We start from the raw sequence: 17,952 nt of genomic DNA, 5'->3' as shown, positions 1-17,952 counted from the left end.
CCGACCTAAGAAAACATCGTCGCGCCGTACAGCGCTATATAGTGGAATCTTTAATGTTCGAAAGTGGGTCAATCGGGAACTGTTATGTTAGACAGAGGAGAAGCCCGGTAATTGCCACATGGGTTCCTCCCCAGTCTTGGGCACCATGTGAAGGGGTGATGCCCAATTAATAGAGGAAGGGCGGATGATGCCGAGTGTCAGCATGTGTTCAAACTCGCGAGCGATCTTGAGTTTGGAGACAAGCGACGGGGACGGCATTGGACCGGATGGCCGGAGTTGAGGGTGTGGTGGCATACGTCATGTTGTACAGGAATTGTGTGCGATCCGGCAGTCGCGTCAAGCTGGGAAACTCGCGGAGCAGCTCAGGAAACGGCGCTTCCACATGGTAGAAGTGGTCGCGATCGGTGACGTGGCGGGTGCAGTAACACCGGGAACGGTCAGCTGTGTAACAGAGTCGATGAGATGGCGACTCTTTACGTCGACTAGGAGGCCGTAGTTGTGCAGGAAGTGTGCTCCAGAAAGGGCGCGTCGGACGTACGCAACCAGGAAAATCCAGTGGAACGCTCGCCGAAGGCCAAGGTTTAGCGTGATGGAGCGTGAGTAGAACGCTGGAATCCCGGTGCCGTGGACGGCTTGCAAAAACGACACAGGTGTCGTTGTGCGGTCGGAACATTGAACAAGAATTATGCTTACATCGGCTCCTGTGTCGACGAGAAACCGCTTTCCTGTGACTCTCCGTTACGTAGAAAAAGTGACTTGTAGTTTGGGCCGGACCACTCGTCGCCGCTAGATGTCGGCCGCCCTGTTTCCCTGCCGCGTACAGGGGCGAAGGCAGTGGCGAGCGAACTTCCAACTTTTTAAAGGTGAAAGCCTTAGATCTCCATGTTTCAAGGTTGCGGTGTGAGGTACAGAAAATCGGAGCGCTCGTTCGTCGTCTTCTTTCACATCGCTGCCACACCGACGTCGCTAATCATGCCAGAAAGGAGCAGTTAATTAATATAGAGTTAATTAAGGCACTCTAACTCACTTTTGGCGTTAAGGCGAAGTTGGTTAAGTCACAGTTAATTATATATAGTTAATTAAGGCACTCAAACCCACGACAGTTGGTGTTAATTAGGGTGAATTTGATTAGGGCATAGCTAATTAAGGTAACCTTAATTAGGGTACTCGAACTCACGACCTTTAGTGAGAGAAAACAATAAGAAGTAACAACGCATTCGAATGAGTATGCAAAGTAATTTAATGGCCGTCTTAAGCGCGCAAGATTTCGCCTTCACCCTCTTTGGCGTGTGCTAAAGTGACTGTAAATTTTTTTCTTACCTTGGAGGTCGCACTGCTTTATAAGAGACCAGAAATCATGGATCACTTATTTCTACATTGTTCAGAAAACATCAATTTTCGGAATGTACTTCAGAGGACCAGCAAGCGTTTGTATGTTCTTTTAATTGTATGCGAGCCAGTATGAGGAAAGTTACCATAGTCAGGTGTGTTACACTTAATAAAAACACCACCTCGACAAGCCTGAACCTTAAAAGTTTATACAAGAAACCATTCTACCAGCTCGGTATACACTCATGCATCCGTGCGTGAACAGATCTAAATGAGCAAGACATTACCAAAGCGTTTTAATTGACGATTCAGGTAGCGCATCGCGCGGCATTCTCAAATGAATTGACAGTTTACTATTCATATTGAGACCATGTTCAGTGGCTTAGCGGAATGCTTCAACGGATATAGCACACGAGGCTCAATATAAGCGCCGGGTAAAAACGCAAGACGCCATAATAAACTTACTATCCGTGATCATCACATTTACCAGCGAATATCGGTAGTGTACGCAAAGTTATTGCGCACCGTTCGTAACAGCAGATTCTAAAATCAGTTTTTAACAGAAAGGTGATAGGAGTTGCTCGTCAAATGGTTATCGCTGAACTCGGTGGCGTTCTCATGTGAAAATATTGGTGGTTTAACAGCCTTGGCCAACTGGTGTAGGCGAATCTACTGGAGATCATCTGGCGGTATAGGAGATCGCTCAGGACGACACTCTGTGCTCGAGCAGGGCGGCTTCGCCTGATTTGCACGGTCCCGCAGCTGACGACGTGAACTTGGGGAAGTTGCAGCTCTCTCATTGCTCTTCCTAGGTGTCATTCCTCCGGGTTGTTTGGCACGAGCAACTCGTAATTCCTGCTCGCTGCCGTGAAGCTGTCGCGATGGTGAGCCTGCCAAAGACTGCTGAGAAGACGACCTCCCTTTTGCCTCGTTCTTTTGACGGAGGGCACCCGAAGACGACGTTCCGGCCGTGCTGCGCTGTTTTTTGGGGAAAGATTTGTGGGGTGCCCTGTTCTTTTGTCGGCGGGGCGTTCCGCCAGTCTCCGGATGCTTCGAGTATACTGCTGGAGGGACGCCACGCTGGTCTTGTCTTCCGTGACGGCCTACGCTACCCTTTCCTTCGTCCTCGAGGGCTTTGCAGGTTTCCGCGGATGGTCGTGAACGCGAGCTTCCTTCAGAACGACACGTGATCTGACGCTGATTGACAGGGTTCGCCGGGATATGTCGGCAGCCTAGGCAACTGGCCATTCCGTGGTGGACCGACGAACAGCAGCAGTGGGTCCCCTGCTGGGGAAACTGACAAAATTGGCTTGGGTGGCTGCTGTGCATCCAACTGCTGTATGCCCTCGGGAAACTACTCGTCGAATGAACGGCCGTCGGGATGCCCACCAGGGGCGGTATGGCCAGCTGTAATATCTGGCCGCCTTGAAGCATGGCTTTGTGAATGACACATGGTTCAGCATTGGGGGGGTATCGATTCATGGGGTTCCAAGTTGGAGCGCTGTAGTGTTGGAAACTTGCGCTTTGACGCACCGCCGGCGTTGAAGCCGCTGATGTGCCCATCACAGTGTCATCTGCGGGCGCAGATACGCGAGGCTCGCTGGAGTATGTTTCGGCAGCGTTCGTTCGACAACGCTGAAATACTGGATTAACGCTGGTACTCTGTGTGGCACCCTGGCTATCAGGCCACATATTTGGCGGGGGCTGGTCTTGTCCCTTTGCGCTTGTTTCAGCCACCTGGAATGCGTATCGCGTGGGTGGTGCATCTACGTCGACGCGGCTGGGAAAATTCCACGAGGGCGAGACAGCGCTCTTTCCTTTCGTTCGCGGGTCGTCAAAAGCACTTGACTGCCGTGGAAGTCCGCCCGTGTACTCAGGCGTGTCGATGCGGTTGTAATGCTCTATTATCGTTGTGTCACGTCCTACTCGGCTGGCTTGTTCACCTTCCAAGTCGTTGCTACTGCTAGCTTCGACGAGCTCTTCTCTCACTTCTTTGTAATACTCTTCCAGCTTGGCATCGTCGTCCCTTTTCAGGTACCGCGGATCTCGCATCTCGACCGCACCAACATAATCTGTTCCTCTTGTCGTTGGCCAGTAAGAACAAAGTATGTCTGGGTCTTCCAGCAGCTCTGACGTTATTGTTCCTTCATGTTTAGCTGGGTCTGTTGCGTAGGCCTGATGGGGGTCAAATGTGCTTCTAGGGTATTTCGACTTCCCACTTTTCCGCGGGCGCCGTGTTAACATATTCGTTGGACGGGAAAACGTGAATGCATCTTCGCTTAATAAATCGCTGCTGAACGATGACCGGTCGTCCGTGCTCTCGTCTTCGGTTGAAATGATCTGCTCGTAAAAACGCTCCGAAACTGTGCCCTTGGGCGCGCGGAGCTCCGTAGTCACGACGGTCGTGTCTGACACTGCGATCCGTGGCTTCGGTCGTCTTGTTGATGGGCTCCACTTTTCCTTGGTGGTTTGCTTGGCGGGCCAATTGGAAGAACGCTGCGCGCGACTGCCCTTGGCGACTCGCGGTGTTATAATGACGTCTCCCGTCTGAGTGGCCTTGGTGCTTGTTTGGACGCTCTTTGCAGCGGTCGCTTCGGAGCTGACGAGGTCCATCATCGAAGCGGGCGGAGTGTTTGTCGAAGCGTCCACCAGTTTCACCCGTTCACGTTTACGTCCGGCGCGCGGCAAGGTCGAAAGGCGGCTTCTTCTGCGCTCAGTCGACCATCCGTCGTCTTCCTCGCTGTCGTCGCGGTCATCGGAACTCTTCGCTTCGGCAGACACGTTCTCTGTTTCCGAGTCTTCGGAGTCGAGACGTGCGATGGATTTTCTTCTGGAGCGGCGACCCTGCTTGCTCCTGCGTCTTCGTCGCCTTCTTTCGTGGCGAGCCTCTTCGCGGCTGGCCCCTTCCCCATTCAACGGAGCGTCTTTAACGGCGGTATCGATGGGGCTAGAGCTGAGCGGAGATGCTCCCTCCTTTGCTTCTTGAGTTTCCGACTTGGGAGAAGAGACTGCGTCGATGGAGACCTTCTTGTTGGTGGAGTTAGTGACCTTCAGAGCAGCCTTCATTTCGATGCTCGGTTTCTTCGGGTCGGTTTCGCTGAGGGAGCTTTTCTTCGAATTTGCTGGGGTGTTCGGTCGTGCGGTGACCTTCTGGTCTTTGTTCTTCGACGGCGGGGGCTTTGTGTGGCTCCCTCCGCGATCCTTCTTCTCTTTCTTGGACATTGGCGACAGCGGTGCTTGGACGCGAGATAAAGAATCGCTACTTGGCAGCTCGAGTATCTCGTAGACGAGGCGACTGCACGAACTACAGCAGCAATGGCGACGTCTTCTTCTTCGTTATCTTCTTCTTTGCGCCATCCGACATAAAGCACACCGAGGGCGGTATATTGGCCGCAACGTTGTTTCGAAACAAATGCTGGTCACTTCTCCTTAAAAAGAAATGCGAAAGAAGGACGTAAATCGTATAATGTGCCGCACATGAAATGGCGGGAACAGCGTTAGGTTACTATTAGATTATTACTACATTTCTCTGCACAAGTGATACATAGCTAGTGCGGTATATATTGGCCAAGAATTGGGCTGTTTTCGTAAAGTGCGCGAAAGACGTTTAGAAGATATATACGCATTGCCACATATACACTGGCACATCGGGGAAATACATGTTACTGAACAGCGAGACTACTTTCATCATGGTGGAATGAATCGAAAAGTGTTCAAAAATAAATGAAGTAAGTTTGCTTTCTGTACGAACGCATAAGTGTGCAATCCCCGGACGCGGCAGCTATATATATATCCTCGTTGACGTAACTAACGTAACCAATACTCTACGTGTGTGTTGAGCAGAATTTGCGGCTGCTGGGAAATGGAAGGCGGTGGTCATGGAGGAAAGAACGAACTAGGACGAACTAGCTTCATTCGATTCATACGATTCATATTCAAGCCAACCTAGCGCGCGGTATGTTTTAGTGCTCGATCCCGCGATCCGTCGGCGCTCTGCGGGCAGAGCAGCCCACGGATAAAATAAAAAAACTGAAAGGCCCTACCCAGTCTGCACGCTATAAGAGAAGAGTGCGGAGTGAATCACGTGATATATTTTTCGCTTTAGCGGCCATGTTGTCGTGGCACAATGGTGGCGTTGTTACGGCGATGTGGTGCTCAGGAGTGTGTGCTGTACCGCAGATCTCGCAGGACGGCAAGGACGTCTTGTGTGCCGAATTGCGTTAGTCTCTATTTTTCTTTTGTGTGTGTGTGTGTGTGTGTGCCGCTGTGTTAGCTAGAGCGCGCTCCCCCGGCTATTGTTGTGCCCAGTTGGGACTGGAAGAAGTAGAAAGTGTGAAACGCTGTACAACAGCGGACGAAGGACGATCTGGGAGTACTATATTTTTGTCGTCTTCATGCCAACGTGGCGTAGCTATAATTACACATGCGTTTCGTTCCCCGAGCTGCAGTTAGGGAAATGTATAGTCACTATTTTAATTATGTTGTCGAGATTTTTTTTTAAGGGGGGGGGAGGGGAGTCTCTCTGCCCTGCCATCACGTTGATTGGAATGAACGTTCTGTAATCCTGTCGTTGCTAGACGCTGTACTTCGCATTTGAGACTTCGAACCCATCTTGCGTTCGGAACTTTTGCATGAAAATGTTACCATGGTTGTGTTAACTACACTAGTCTTCGTTTGACAGGTATGATTTGATTAATGTTATTTTTCCGCTGTACAGTTCTGCAAGCGGTAGCGCGGTGATGCCGCGCTTTCTTTCACCTTCAGGTTCTAGACTGACCTTCTCCTACGTACAAGTAACTTTTCGCCTCATTGTTACGTCTTACAGTAAATGTAGAACAATCGTTATTTGAATGCATTGCGCGAACTTCGTTGATTGGGCAAAAATGGAATAAACATCATAACTGCGTCGCTCTATGTCCGTTATGTAATAATTTTGCACTCTACGAGCTGCAGCGTATAATTATCAGTTTACAATCTCACCTATTAAGGCACCAAGATCAGTACTCGCTCGTTCTAACAATGGAGTTACGTTTGTTTTCCCTGTAATACGCCGCGAATCAATCTTCGTGATTGAGAAATATAGCGCAATAAATTACGGATATACCTGAAGCGTGGTCGCCCGTAAGGTTATAATTCCTAGAATTCTTTACGACCGTGAAAACAGACTAGAACAAATGAGTGGGATGAATGTTAAAAAAAGTTAAACAGCAATTATATTAAGGTGGGAGTTGCGTGATAGCAGTAACACCTTAAAACAAAAAAAATGAGACGGCCTTCCACCCTTTTCTGGTCTCACTTCGAGCAATCGCTTCCCCTCCCCCCTCCCCCCCCCATTTGAGTGGCTGGATGCGCCACTGTGTTGTTATCACTTTTATCAATCCCAAGCGAAGCCGATGGGCAGCTGCCTGCAAGATGCTTCACATGACAATACTGATTCCAGCGGCGCGTTGGACCGTAGATTTTCTTTTTTTCTTTCTTTGTTTTTTCATCTATAAGTTTCGGTGCGTCTGCTTGTGGGCCTCCAACTGCCAGAACAAGGTTGCAGCGTGCTCTGTGTAGCATTTACACAGTACATGGACAAGGCAGGACGTTGCAGAGAAAATAAAAAAAAGTAAACATGCCATCTGCAGCACATACACACTTGCACAAACATACTCTTTCCCTCACACACACCCCCACACACACTATCACATGCACGCACACGCAAACACACATACGCGCGTGCGCCTTGTAACTGCGTTCTTCTGGCAGAGAACGAAACAACCAAACGAAAAAAAGCTTTGCCATACAGAGCATCACATTATCCCCGCACGCGCACATGGGACCCAACAGTAGAACGAGCACAGCGCGGCCGAAAACAGCTTACGGGTAAGCGTGTACAGGGCTGCTCACGAGGGAAAGAACGGCGCCGCCTTTTTGGCGCTTTCTTTGTCGACCGCGCAAGCGACCGTAGTTAACTGTTTCCAGATCAACGCGTGCTCGAAATACGATGTCACGCCGTCGGGACACGAGGTTTCCATTAGCGCTCTCGGCGCGACCGCTGCAAGCAGTGAGGCGACATCGGGGACGCCGTTGAGATGCTCGGCAGTTCTTTCTTTTGCAGTGGGCGCGCTCGTCTCCATCGAGCAGTCAGCTGCAGGCGTGGAACGTGCGATGTCGCTCGGTGGCCGTGCTGCGTGGAGCCGCGCAATTGCTTTGCTGCGCACCGTCTGATTCGCGGGCACTTTATGTATACGCTGTGAGTGAGCGAATATCCTAAATTTTGAAACATGAACCGCATAGGTTTCGTTGTATATAGTTTGGGCGGTGTTGTAATCTGGTGCCACCGTGTTTCTTAACTGGAGTACTGACGTATCCCATTGAAGTGGGAGGCGAGGCTCCAAGGCCAACAGTGGGCAAGCTCTGCCAAGTAACAAGGACCTAATAAAGAAACGACAAAGAATGAGAATGCTCAACTCAAGAGATAAGATGGAATTCGCGGAACTGTCAAAACTGATCAAAAAGGCGGAAATAAGTGATATTCGAAACTGTAACGTGAGAAAGACTGAAGAAGCCGTAAAACATGGACGCAGCCTGAAATCAATCAGAAAAAAACTTGGCATAGGACAAACCAAGATGTACGCACTGAAAGATAAGCAGGGTAATATCATCAGCAATCTCGAAGATATAGTAAAAGCAGCGGAAGAATTCTATACTGACCTGTACTACCCAGAGGAGTCAGGACACCTCAATTAGAAACTGTAATGAACAGGACGCAGAAACTCCTCCTATAGCTAGCGATGAGGTCAGAAGTGCCGTGCAAGACATGAAACGAGGAAGAGCGGCAGGAGAAGATGGAATAACAGTCGACTTAATCAAAAATGGGGGAGACATAATGCTTGGAAAACTGACGGCTCTTTATACGAAGTGTCTATCGACCACAAGGGTCCCAGAAAACTGGAAGAATGTAAACATTATACTAATCCACAAAAAGGGAGACGTTAAAGAATTGAAAAATTATAGACCCATTAGCTTACTCCCAGTATTATATAAAATATTTACCGAAACGGTCTCCAATAGAATGAGGGCAACACTGGATTTTAGTCAACCAAGTGAACAGGCTGGCTTCAGGAAGGGATACTCTACAGTGAATGCCATCCATGTCATTAATCAGGTTAACGAGAAATCAGCAGAGTACAATAAACATCTTTATATGGATTTCATAGATTACGAAAAAGCATTTGATTCAGTAAAGATATCAGCACTCATAGAGGCATTACGCATTCAACGAGTACAGAACGCTTACGTAAATACCTTGGAAAATATCTACAGAGGTTCTACAGCTAGCTTAATTCTACACAAGAAAAGCAGGAAGATACCTATCAGGAAAGGTGTCTGACAAGGAGACGCAATCTCTCCAATGCTATTCACTGCATGCGTGGAATAAGTATTCAAGCTATTAAACTGGAAAGGCTTAGAAGTAAGCATCGACGGCGAATATCTCAGCAACTTTCGGTTTGCCGATGACATTGTTCTATTCAGCAACAATGCAGACGAGTCACAACAAATGGCTGGGGACCTTAACACAGAGAGTATAAGAGTGTGGTTGAAGATTAATATGCAGAAGACAAAAATAATGGTTAATAGCCGGGCAAAGAAAGAAGAGTTCAGGATCGCCAGTCGGCCTCTAGAGTCTATGAAGGAGTACCTTCACAGACTCTAGGCCAATTAATCACAGGGAACCCTGGTCATGAGAACGAAACTCACAGAAGAATAAAAATGGGTTGGATCGCATCTAGCAGACATTGCCGGCTCCTGACCATTAGTACCATTGTCATTGACTCCTTACTCTGGACCAGCTTACCATTATCATTGAAAAGGAAGGTGTACAATGAGTGCATTTTACCAGTGCTGACATGTGGGGCAGAGACTTGGAGACTGATAAAGAAGCTTGAGAACAAGTTAAGGACCGCGCAAAGAGCGATGAAACGAAGATTGCTAGGCATAACGTTAAGAAACAGAAAGAGGGCGGTTTGGATCAGAGAGCAAACGGGTATAGACGATATTCTGATTGACATCAAGATAAAAAAATGAAGCTGGGCAGGTCATGTAATGCGCCGGTTAGATAACCGTTGGACCATTAGGGTTATAGAATGGGTTCGAAGAGAAGGGAAACACAGTCGAGGACGGCAGAAGACTAGGTGGAGCGATGAAATTGGGAAATTCGCGGGCGCTAGTTGGAATCGGTTGGCGCAGGACAGTGGCGATTGGACATCACAGGGAGAGGCCTTCGTCCTGCAGTGGACATAAAACAGGCAGCTGATGATGCTGATGTACTGACGTCATGAAAATGTCGGAACATAAGTGATGCGGCTTGACTAGGATGTGACGTGGCCTGCAGTGTAAAAAAAAAAAAAACATTTGGCGATTTCACTGAAATACGTTTTTGGTTTTCTTGTTTTTTATATTAACTGTAGTTTCGATGAAATTTTTTGTTGAGGGTCTTTCTTTTTGTCATTTCACAGAATTTTCTTTCACACTTCGCTTACTTATGAGGGTCACTTTCACTGCCTTCCTGACTGCACTTTTCAAGGACTACGTATCCGCCGCGGTGGTGGCTTAGCGGCTGTGGCGTTACGCTGCTAAGCACGAGGTTACGCTGCTAAGCATCGAATCCCGGCCGCGGCACCCTAGTTTCGATGGGGCGACATGCAAACAACGCTCGTGTGCCGTGCATTGGAGGCACGTTAAAAGATCCCGTGGCGGGCAAAATTAATCCGTAGTCCGCCACTGCGGCGTGCCTCAAGATCAAATCGTGGGTTTGAAGTAAAACCCAAGAATTGAATTGAAGGCGTACGAAAGAATAAAGTGCTGCTACGGGACTGTAACAGAACATACTAGTATAGATATGCACACTGCATAGAACCAGGAGGCCCATAGAACATATGAAAAGTGACGAGACACCCGGTGATACGCAACGCATCAAAGGATGAACTCTATACTAGTTTACTGAGCGTCTCAGCTATCAATCACCGAGCTTTAAAAAAGAAGAAAGAAGACAAAAAAAGGTGAACGAATCTTTCTAAGTTAATAAGACCTGGTGCATGTTGTTCGAGTCTAGATTAGAAACCGCATGATGAATGCGGTTTCTCAAAATGAAGTCGCAAAGAAGCGAAGGCCTTGTTGCGCGCACATTCGAACGAAATACGGACAAGCACCTTTCCAAAGTGCACATTGTCGAATACTCGAAGGTATTGCAGCAGGAGGAAATATTCACCGCGGAAATCTCCAACACGCAATCGCTGTACTCTCACTCACCATCCGGCCGGCGCCCTTAATTATTCGAAACTCATTCTAGAGAAAGCTGCGAGCTTCGCCACTCCTGCATTGATAACTCCGCGCGTATCAGACCTTCCGTATACAGGGAGGCACAAACGAAGTCAAGCGTCGTAGTAAGTGACGCAGCGAGCATGCAGAAATTGCCGAAGCCCGGCAGCGCGCCCAGCTTGCTAGGCTTTCGACGACGCCTCCGGTGCGCACGATCCCAGGGAAGCTATGCTTTGCTCAAGGAAACATAGAAAAAGACTTTGCGGACCTCCCACGGGACATTCGCGCCAAGATCACGGTCCGACCTATACCCAGAAACGTACACCCCGAAAACAACAGAGGCCGACAACAAGCGAGAGGACCATTCCTCCTTAACCAAGCCTTGGCGAACCGCTCCCTAACTCTGGGGAGCGGTTCTAGCTTTCCAACTCTGGACCGTCCAGCAGGTCCCCGATGCCGCCAGGAAACTCAACCTCCCGGTTCCGTCGTGGAAGACGCCCACTCCATGAGAGCCCAAAGCTCTCGTGGCCTGCAGGACCTTGAATAAAGTTGTTTTCCTTCCTTCCTTGACTTCGGTTGATCATCCAATGCGGAAGCGCAACGCCGCCGCTAAAGATGCGCCGCGCAGGAAGAAAAAGGAAAAAAGAAAGAAAGAAAGAAAGAAAGAAAGAAAGAAAGAAAGAAAGAAAGAAAGAAAGAAAGAAAGAAAGAAAGAAAGAAAGAAAGAAAGAAAGAAAGGCGGCGATGCATGCTTGACGAGTGAACATGACGTGGTCCCCCAGCTCCGGTATGCGAGAAGGCAGCGATAGAACACCGCCTGTAAGCGGCTAGTCGAGACAAAGGGAGACATTGACGCTCCTCTCCTGGTGGCATGGCAACAGCGCAGTTAATTTCTTCCATCTCCTCCTGTAACGACCCGATTTGAAAAGTTCATTCAGTAAAACGCTCCTTAGACGGCGTTTTACAACTTCCAGTGTATAGAAACAAAATTTGCAGTGGAGCCTGGTAGAGGCCCTTTAAGAAAGATCTGTGAGGGTGCGCAGTGACGCCAGCTGCGACCTGTCTTTTGGCTCTGGACCGTCGGCCAGCTAGCCTTCGGCTCGACTTGTCCCTTCCGCGAACCTCTTGCGAAGTTGTCCCGGACTGCGCTCATCAAGGCGCCACTACAACTGCAAAAAGCGGGGCTACGGCCCAAGCCGACCACCCGACTACGATGTGCGGTTATGTTGTTCCCATTATAGATTCCTGTTTGACTTACTCGAACACGCAAATCATACATATAACATGCATGCTTCAGACAATTTAAGCTACAGGGCAAACTTTCGAATTAAAAGAAAGGACAGCTTTGCCTTTTATTTCTTTTTCGTCACACGCTTACACTATAAGCTTTCACACTGCGAATGCAACTTGAACTGTTCTGCTCTCGCATTTGAAGCCGGCTCTTCGCCTTAATGATTGTTCCACAGATTATATAATCTCTTACATAATTTAGATAAGGATCACGGCGCGGCACAGCGTTCTTTACATCCTATCGTCTCACATAGTGCGTTCCACGGACTAACTGTCGCGGCCGTCCAAGCAACGACTAAGTCTTAAAAAGAATACAGTAGATAAAAAGGGCACTTTCTGAGGCAACACCTTCAAGCCAGAGGACGTTAGAAATTTTAACATAGACAATTTCTTTACTAAAATTCACTCATTAGGAACATTACTGCGTACATTGCAGTAGCGGTGCTGAAACCAGCCAGCACCTAATTAACGCACGTCAATTTGGCGAGTGTCATGGCATCAGTTTCGAAATACTTGTCCTCAAAATCTGCGACAAAGTGCGTTGGTGTCTGGCATAGTTTAATGTAGCTGTGCATGAGGAAGGCTATGTAGCCTTCCCATAGAGAAAGAGATTGAATTTCTTTCTCCGGATGCTCATACTAAGCGGGCATTAATGCATCCAGCACCGACCCGATTCAATTCCGCTGTCCTAACACGTTCGCTAAAATTGTTTAAAAAACGTTAACATATTTGTCAACAAAAGAGCCTATTATGCAATTCCTGCACCGTCGCAAATGGCCGCCACTGCTATTAATTTTCTCCGGCTTACACTTTGCTGAGCGAAATCTTTCCTTTCTGCACCGCTGCTTCCCGCCCCTGTGCCGAGACCGTCCAGCGTTGTCAGGGCGGCCTACAAAGATGTGATTCGGCCGCCTCATGGCTGCCATAACGCTCTGATATAGATGCCGTCTGCATCTCGTCGTCGCCCAGCTCGCCGTTATTGGCGAACTGGGCGAGCTTCCCACCCTGGAACATGACGGCCACATTGTCGTTAGACGCATGGTCGGAGGACCCAGTCATTACAGACGCATGTGTCATCGTTTCACCGACGTGATTCGTCGTGACTTATGATTGTCATGCCAGTGTAAGCCGCAGCATGCGAGTGGTTTTGCTCGCTGCACTCTTGCCCGCCATCGCTGAACTTAACCGTCGAGCATTATCCTTCGGGCTTCCTGGTTCTTCGTGGTTGATGCTTAAGACCTCTGGCTGCGCACATTGACTGCTCCGTCATTGCAAACAGCCATTTAGTGCAGCGATTATGCGACGCGTTTCCATTGGGGAAAGGGTTTCCCCTTACTATGGGGACGATATTAGCCGGCTCTTGTACTATGCTCACGTCACGTCATGTTAATTTTTTCGGGGGAGGCGGGGGGGGGGGGGGGGGCTGCGTGACTTTTGGGGCGTATTCGCACGTATTCGCAATGATTTCCATTCGAAGGAACTTTCTACTGATGCTCCCTCAGAATGGAACATTTATGTCGGACGTGCAAAGAGACACCTCAAAGGAGGCGGACAACAACGTCATTACGGTGACGTCCGTTCCGCGTGCGCAACGTTGATTAGTGATGCCTGATCTGCGCTGTACATGTTAAATTCTGAATATCAACAAGTAGCCCAATGACACGTCCCTATCGTTACTCCCTGTAAGGATTAACAAGGGTGTGCTCTCACTATCCGCCCTAACACACAAACTGCTTTGTGAACACAGGTACTGATTGCGGTGCGAAACAAGAAAAGGTAATTACTGTTATTTCCTCCCGTTCCTCCTCCTGCCTCAACATAACCTAGACACCCTATTGGCTTCTGTACCATCGTTATGCTCTCCACATACAAGATTCCTTTCTTTTTTTCTCTTTGCATTCGCCATCGCCCCCTTCCGTGAGAAAGCGACGGCGCTGACCGCCCTTGTGGCGCCTTATTCAGCGGGCACTAAACCACTGTGGCAGGTGACGTTCCCCTTGATATGGATTTCAAGCAATATTCTCTCTGACACGTAGGTAACAAGAAACAGACACATGCACCGTAAGATACACTTCTCACGATACACCGCCGCATTCATTACTGAACAAAGATGGTGATCTCGCCGGCAGATGGTCTGTATGGTCTACTCAGGAGTGAGCAGCTTCAGGAGGAGACAGTGCGCTAGGGTAGCCGCCACCGTCGAGGACAGCGCGAAAGCCGCGGCGTACTGCGGCGACGCGACGTTCTGCGTGACCTTGGCCACGAGACTCCGTCTGAGGAGCTCGTCCGTGGGCTTGTTCCTGGCGACGCACTTGCCGCTGCGCTCTTCCAGGTCGCCCAGGCAGGAGCAGTGGCTAAGCACGCAGTTGGCGCCGAGGTCGGCGCAGTCGCGGTCCGAGTTGCACCGGGTCCTCAATCCCGTGCTCTTGGGCAGGCAGTTGCTCCAGGCGTCCCTGGCGTAGCCGTGGATGCAGGCGCACCAGTGGTGGACCGTGCACTCGCTCTTGGGCTCGACGTTCTCGCACTGCTCGTCGTAGAGGCACTCGGTCTCCAGGAAGGCCTCGACGCGGCACGTCGTGTGCACGGACTGCAGCTTCACCGGGTACTGGGTGCTGGCGCACGTGCAGCGGCTGTTGACGCAGCGCGCGTTTCTGGGCGCGCACTCCTGGTCCGTCTGGCAGTCGTCGGTGACGCGGGCGTGCACGACGCTCTGCGCCGTCTGCATCTCGTCGTCGAACAAGTAGATGCACTTGAAGACGTAGATCTCCTTGAAGGTGGGCAGCTTGAGCACGTTGCGGATGAGGATGGAGGAGACCATGACCTTGACGCCCTTGTAGTCTATGGTCTGGATCTTGGACTCGTCAACCTCTAGCAGGACGCGGTCGTTGAGCGTCCACGAGACCGACGCGTGCGTGTTGTAGCCGACGAAGCACTCCAGCTGCAGCGTGTCGTTGTTGGAGAGCACGACGTGCGCGGGCCGGATCTTGACCTTGCCCAACTCCATGGGGTGTTCGTCGCCGACCACCTTCTGCGCGTTGCTCACGTTGTACAGCTTCGTCCCGTTGGCGGAGACCCGCGCGGCGGCTGCGTTCAAGAAAGGGCCGCCGCGATCGGACAAGACGACGGGTCTTGCAGCAACGTTTCCACCGCCGGGTTTACCCGCCTTGGCGCTCTTAATGACCTCGTCCAGGAAGCTGTCGTCCGCTCGTTGTTGCTGCGGCTGCTGTTGCTGCAACTGTAACCTGTGCCCGACGGCGACGCCATTGGTGTTGTCACCGCTCTCTTGGTCTGTTATGACGTACGCCCGACCTGGTCGCGGGCGCCTCTGTTCGCTGTCACTCACACGTACACTGTCCTGTTCAGCATGGAAGGAGTTCTGGGGCTCTACCCGCGGCACACCTTTCTCTACGCTTGCAGATGGTTGCTGGTGCGCTCGGGTGTCGCTGCTACCGGCCTCATTCGCTCGCTGGCGTGGCCTGGCTTCGTTACTGGCGTCGAACATCCACCGACTGGCGCTTCTGAAGAGCGGTTGTGCGGCGCCGACGTCGCTTCGGGCGCGGTACTCTCTAGGGTTGATGGGTTCGTCGATTCTCGCTGCTTCTGCTTTTTGCTGAGCGACGAAGGCTATCAGAAGCAGGCTGCCCTGGAGGAGCAGCCAGCGCGGTGTCGCGGCCATGGACAATTTTACCTTGTAGGTGCCTCTTTGAGCTTCTGCGATTCCCCCGCCCGCCGTGATTCACATCGAGGTCATCGGCCGGCCACAGCAACACAGCGGCGCAGAGGTCAGCTCGACGCGGCGCCCACTGGTGGTTGAGGCCAGGTTCTAAACCTGCGAGTATGGATCGCACGTGAAGCTATGAAAGTTGCGACATTTCAGCTTATCTAGATGTATAACACAAATTTATGATCCGTTGTGTGCGGAGTTCTACCACTAATGCAATGAGAATAAGCGAGTGCCCGCTAGTCCAATAAAGGCAGACGAAGATGACGCCCAGGTGAGAAGGCACAGTTGAGACCACAACAAAAAGACATCTTGGCCAATCGACCGTAGTGGGTTCGAACCATTGTTGGGAAACGAGAACAAGGACCACAACAAGAACGTGGTGCTTCCAATGAAGAAGACGAACACAGTTAATCATATTTCTTCTAAAATTTGGAGGACGCTTATGTTTCGCCTCTAAGAATGAAATGCTACAGCGTTCAAAGACCCCTGACTGCTTTTCATGCTTTCCGTCAACTTCAACTTATGTAACCGTAACGTTTACCGGGAAACGCTGGCGGCGCACGCTGTGCACGAAGGCGAGCTTTCTGGTAGAAACGCGGCCTCTTGCGTGGGTCGATTTCCTATTATTGTTTCGCACTTGTAATATTTCAGTCTCAGAAGAGATAACATAAAAAATATGCACTTTCCATGTGTTTTTCCATTGCATTTGTTTGTGGGCTGCCGTTATTAAAATGCCGAGGAATAACTTTGTAAATAATGAAAGACAATGTATGAACAACTTTGGTGGTAGAAGAGTGGTTGGGTATGCGTGATTCGGAATTTGGTCCTAAATGCTTTTTGCCGAAGCGACGTCCAACGCTGGACGCCGGGCGCCGATGCCATATTTTTTGCAACATGGGGCCATTCTATTTTTCTTTCTCTATGATGGGGCCATTAACGCTATCGCGTTAATATACGTCGTATCGGTGTGGCCGCTATGGAGCCAGCGCCGGGCATGGGAAGGAACGCAGGGGCACGCCGGGACGGTGGCCGGACAAAAGAAAGGAGACGCAGGCTGGTACCGAAGCGACGAACACTTCTATGGGCGAGCAGTCGCTTAAATTGGCACAGCCAGCTGAGGCAGCGCCCCTGAGTGCGAGTGACCTTGGTTTCAGAACCAAAACCGCCGTACAACAATGTATCTGTATACGTCTGGTTCGCATTTATTCCCACATTTGTCAATCTTTACAGCAAAGCTGTATACGGCTAGGGTTGCATGCATTTTTGTTCTCCGTGAACGAAAACTATCATCACTCATACACCCGTAAGCATTCATGCTCCCTTAAGCAAGCAAAAAATGCAATGGCTCATAGCTCCGTATGGCAGAGGCTACAAGCACTCAGCAAAGTGAAGCCAACAGTGCTTAAATTCTTTCTAATCACTCATACAAGGTACAGAACAGCATGTCAAAAACTGTCATCATCAATGGCTCATACTCCCGTGAGTGAGTGAGTGAATAAACTTTATTGCAGGTGCGGCGAGGACGCGAACTCGTCGCGCACCCGGCTAGTCCCACGTCGGGACCGGCAGGTCAGTCCACCAGCCCGGTCGCGGGCACGCCGGACGGCCAGGATTTGCTTTTCTAGAGCGGGGCTACGCAGGAGCGAGTCCCACTCCTCCTTGATGAACTTGGGGTATGTCGACCCGCACTCCCAGAGCATGTGAGGTAGAGTGGATGTCTGGCCGCAGTACGGGCAGGCGTCGTCGCGATACACGTCGGGGTAAGCCTCGTGGAGAGCGGACAGACATGGATATGTGCTGGTCTGTAGAAGCCTAAGCGAAACGGCTTGCGCCCTTTTCAACTTGGGGTGAGGGGGTGGAAAGACCCTTCTGGACATGTAGAAATATTTAATAATCTCGTTGTGAGTAGCGGGAGCGTCTTTGTGACCGTAGAGAGGAGGGGAGTCGGTGCTCCTTATAGAGGAAGCGCGGTCGGTGAGGTCACGCGCTGCCTCGTGGGCAGACTCATTGAGGTTCGTGGGGAGCCCCCTTGACCGATCTTACGTGAGCGGGAAACCAGGGAATTGAATTGTTTGTGAGAGCATGTGGACGCGAGCCGCTAAGAAGACGAACAGCTTCCTTGGCGATGCAGCCCTTCTGAAAAGCAAGCGAAAAAAAGCAATACTCATAGTCCCGTAAGGTTCATGGCTACTCACTTTGCGTGGATTAGCTGCGACGGCACTACCCCTGTTGTTTTTGTCGGTGATTTCAATGTGGATGTGTCGGTACCGAAAAGGGAGCGGTTCACGCGTTCCGTGTTGCAG

General features: G+C 50.3%; 1 protein-coding gene across 1 annotated transcript; it reads right to left on the bottom strand.

Moving 5' to 3' along the window:
• Nucleotides 1–13,962: 13,962 nt before the first annotated feature.
• On the bottom strand, nt 13,963–15,825 carry LOC135915590 (uncharacterized). Its single transcript, XM_065448703.2, has one exon. It carries the CDS (start codon nt 15,599–15,601, stop codon nt 14,069–14,071), a length of 1,533 nt encoding a protein of 510 aa, XP_065304775.2. The 5' UTR covers nt 15,602–15,825; the 3' UTR covers nt 13,963–14,068.
• Nucleotides 15,826–17,952: the final 2,127 nt, after the last annotated feature.

Source organism: Dermacentor albipictus, chromosome 3 (genome assembly GCF_038994185.2).
Source record: "Dermacentor albipictus isolate Rhodes 1998 colony chromosome 3, USDA_Dalb.pri_finalv2, whole genome shotgun sequence".
Lineage (NCBI taxonomy): Eukaryota > Metazoa > Arthropoda > Arachnida > Ixodida > Ixodidae > Dermacentor > Dermacentor albipictus.
The sequence above is the reverse complement of the archived record's forward strand: the minus strand, read 5'-3'. Positions and strand labels throughout refer to the sequence as shown.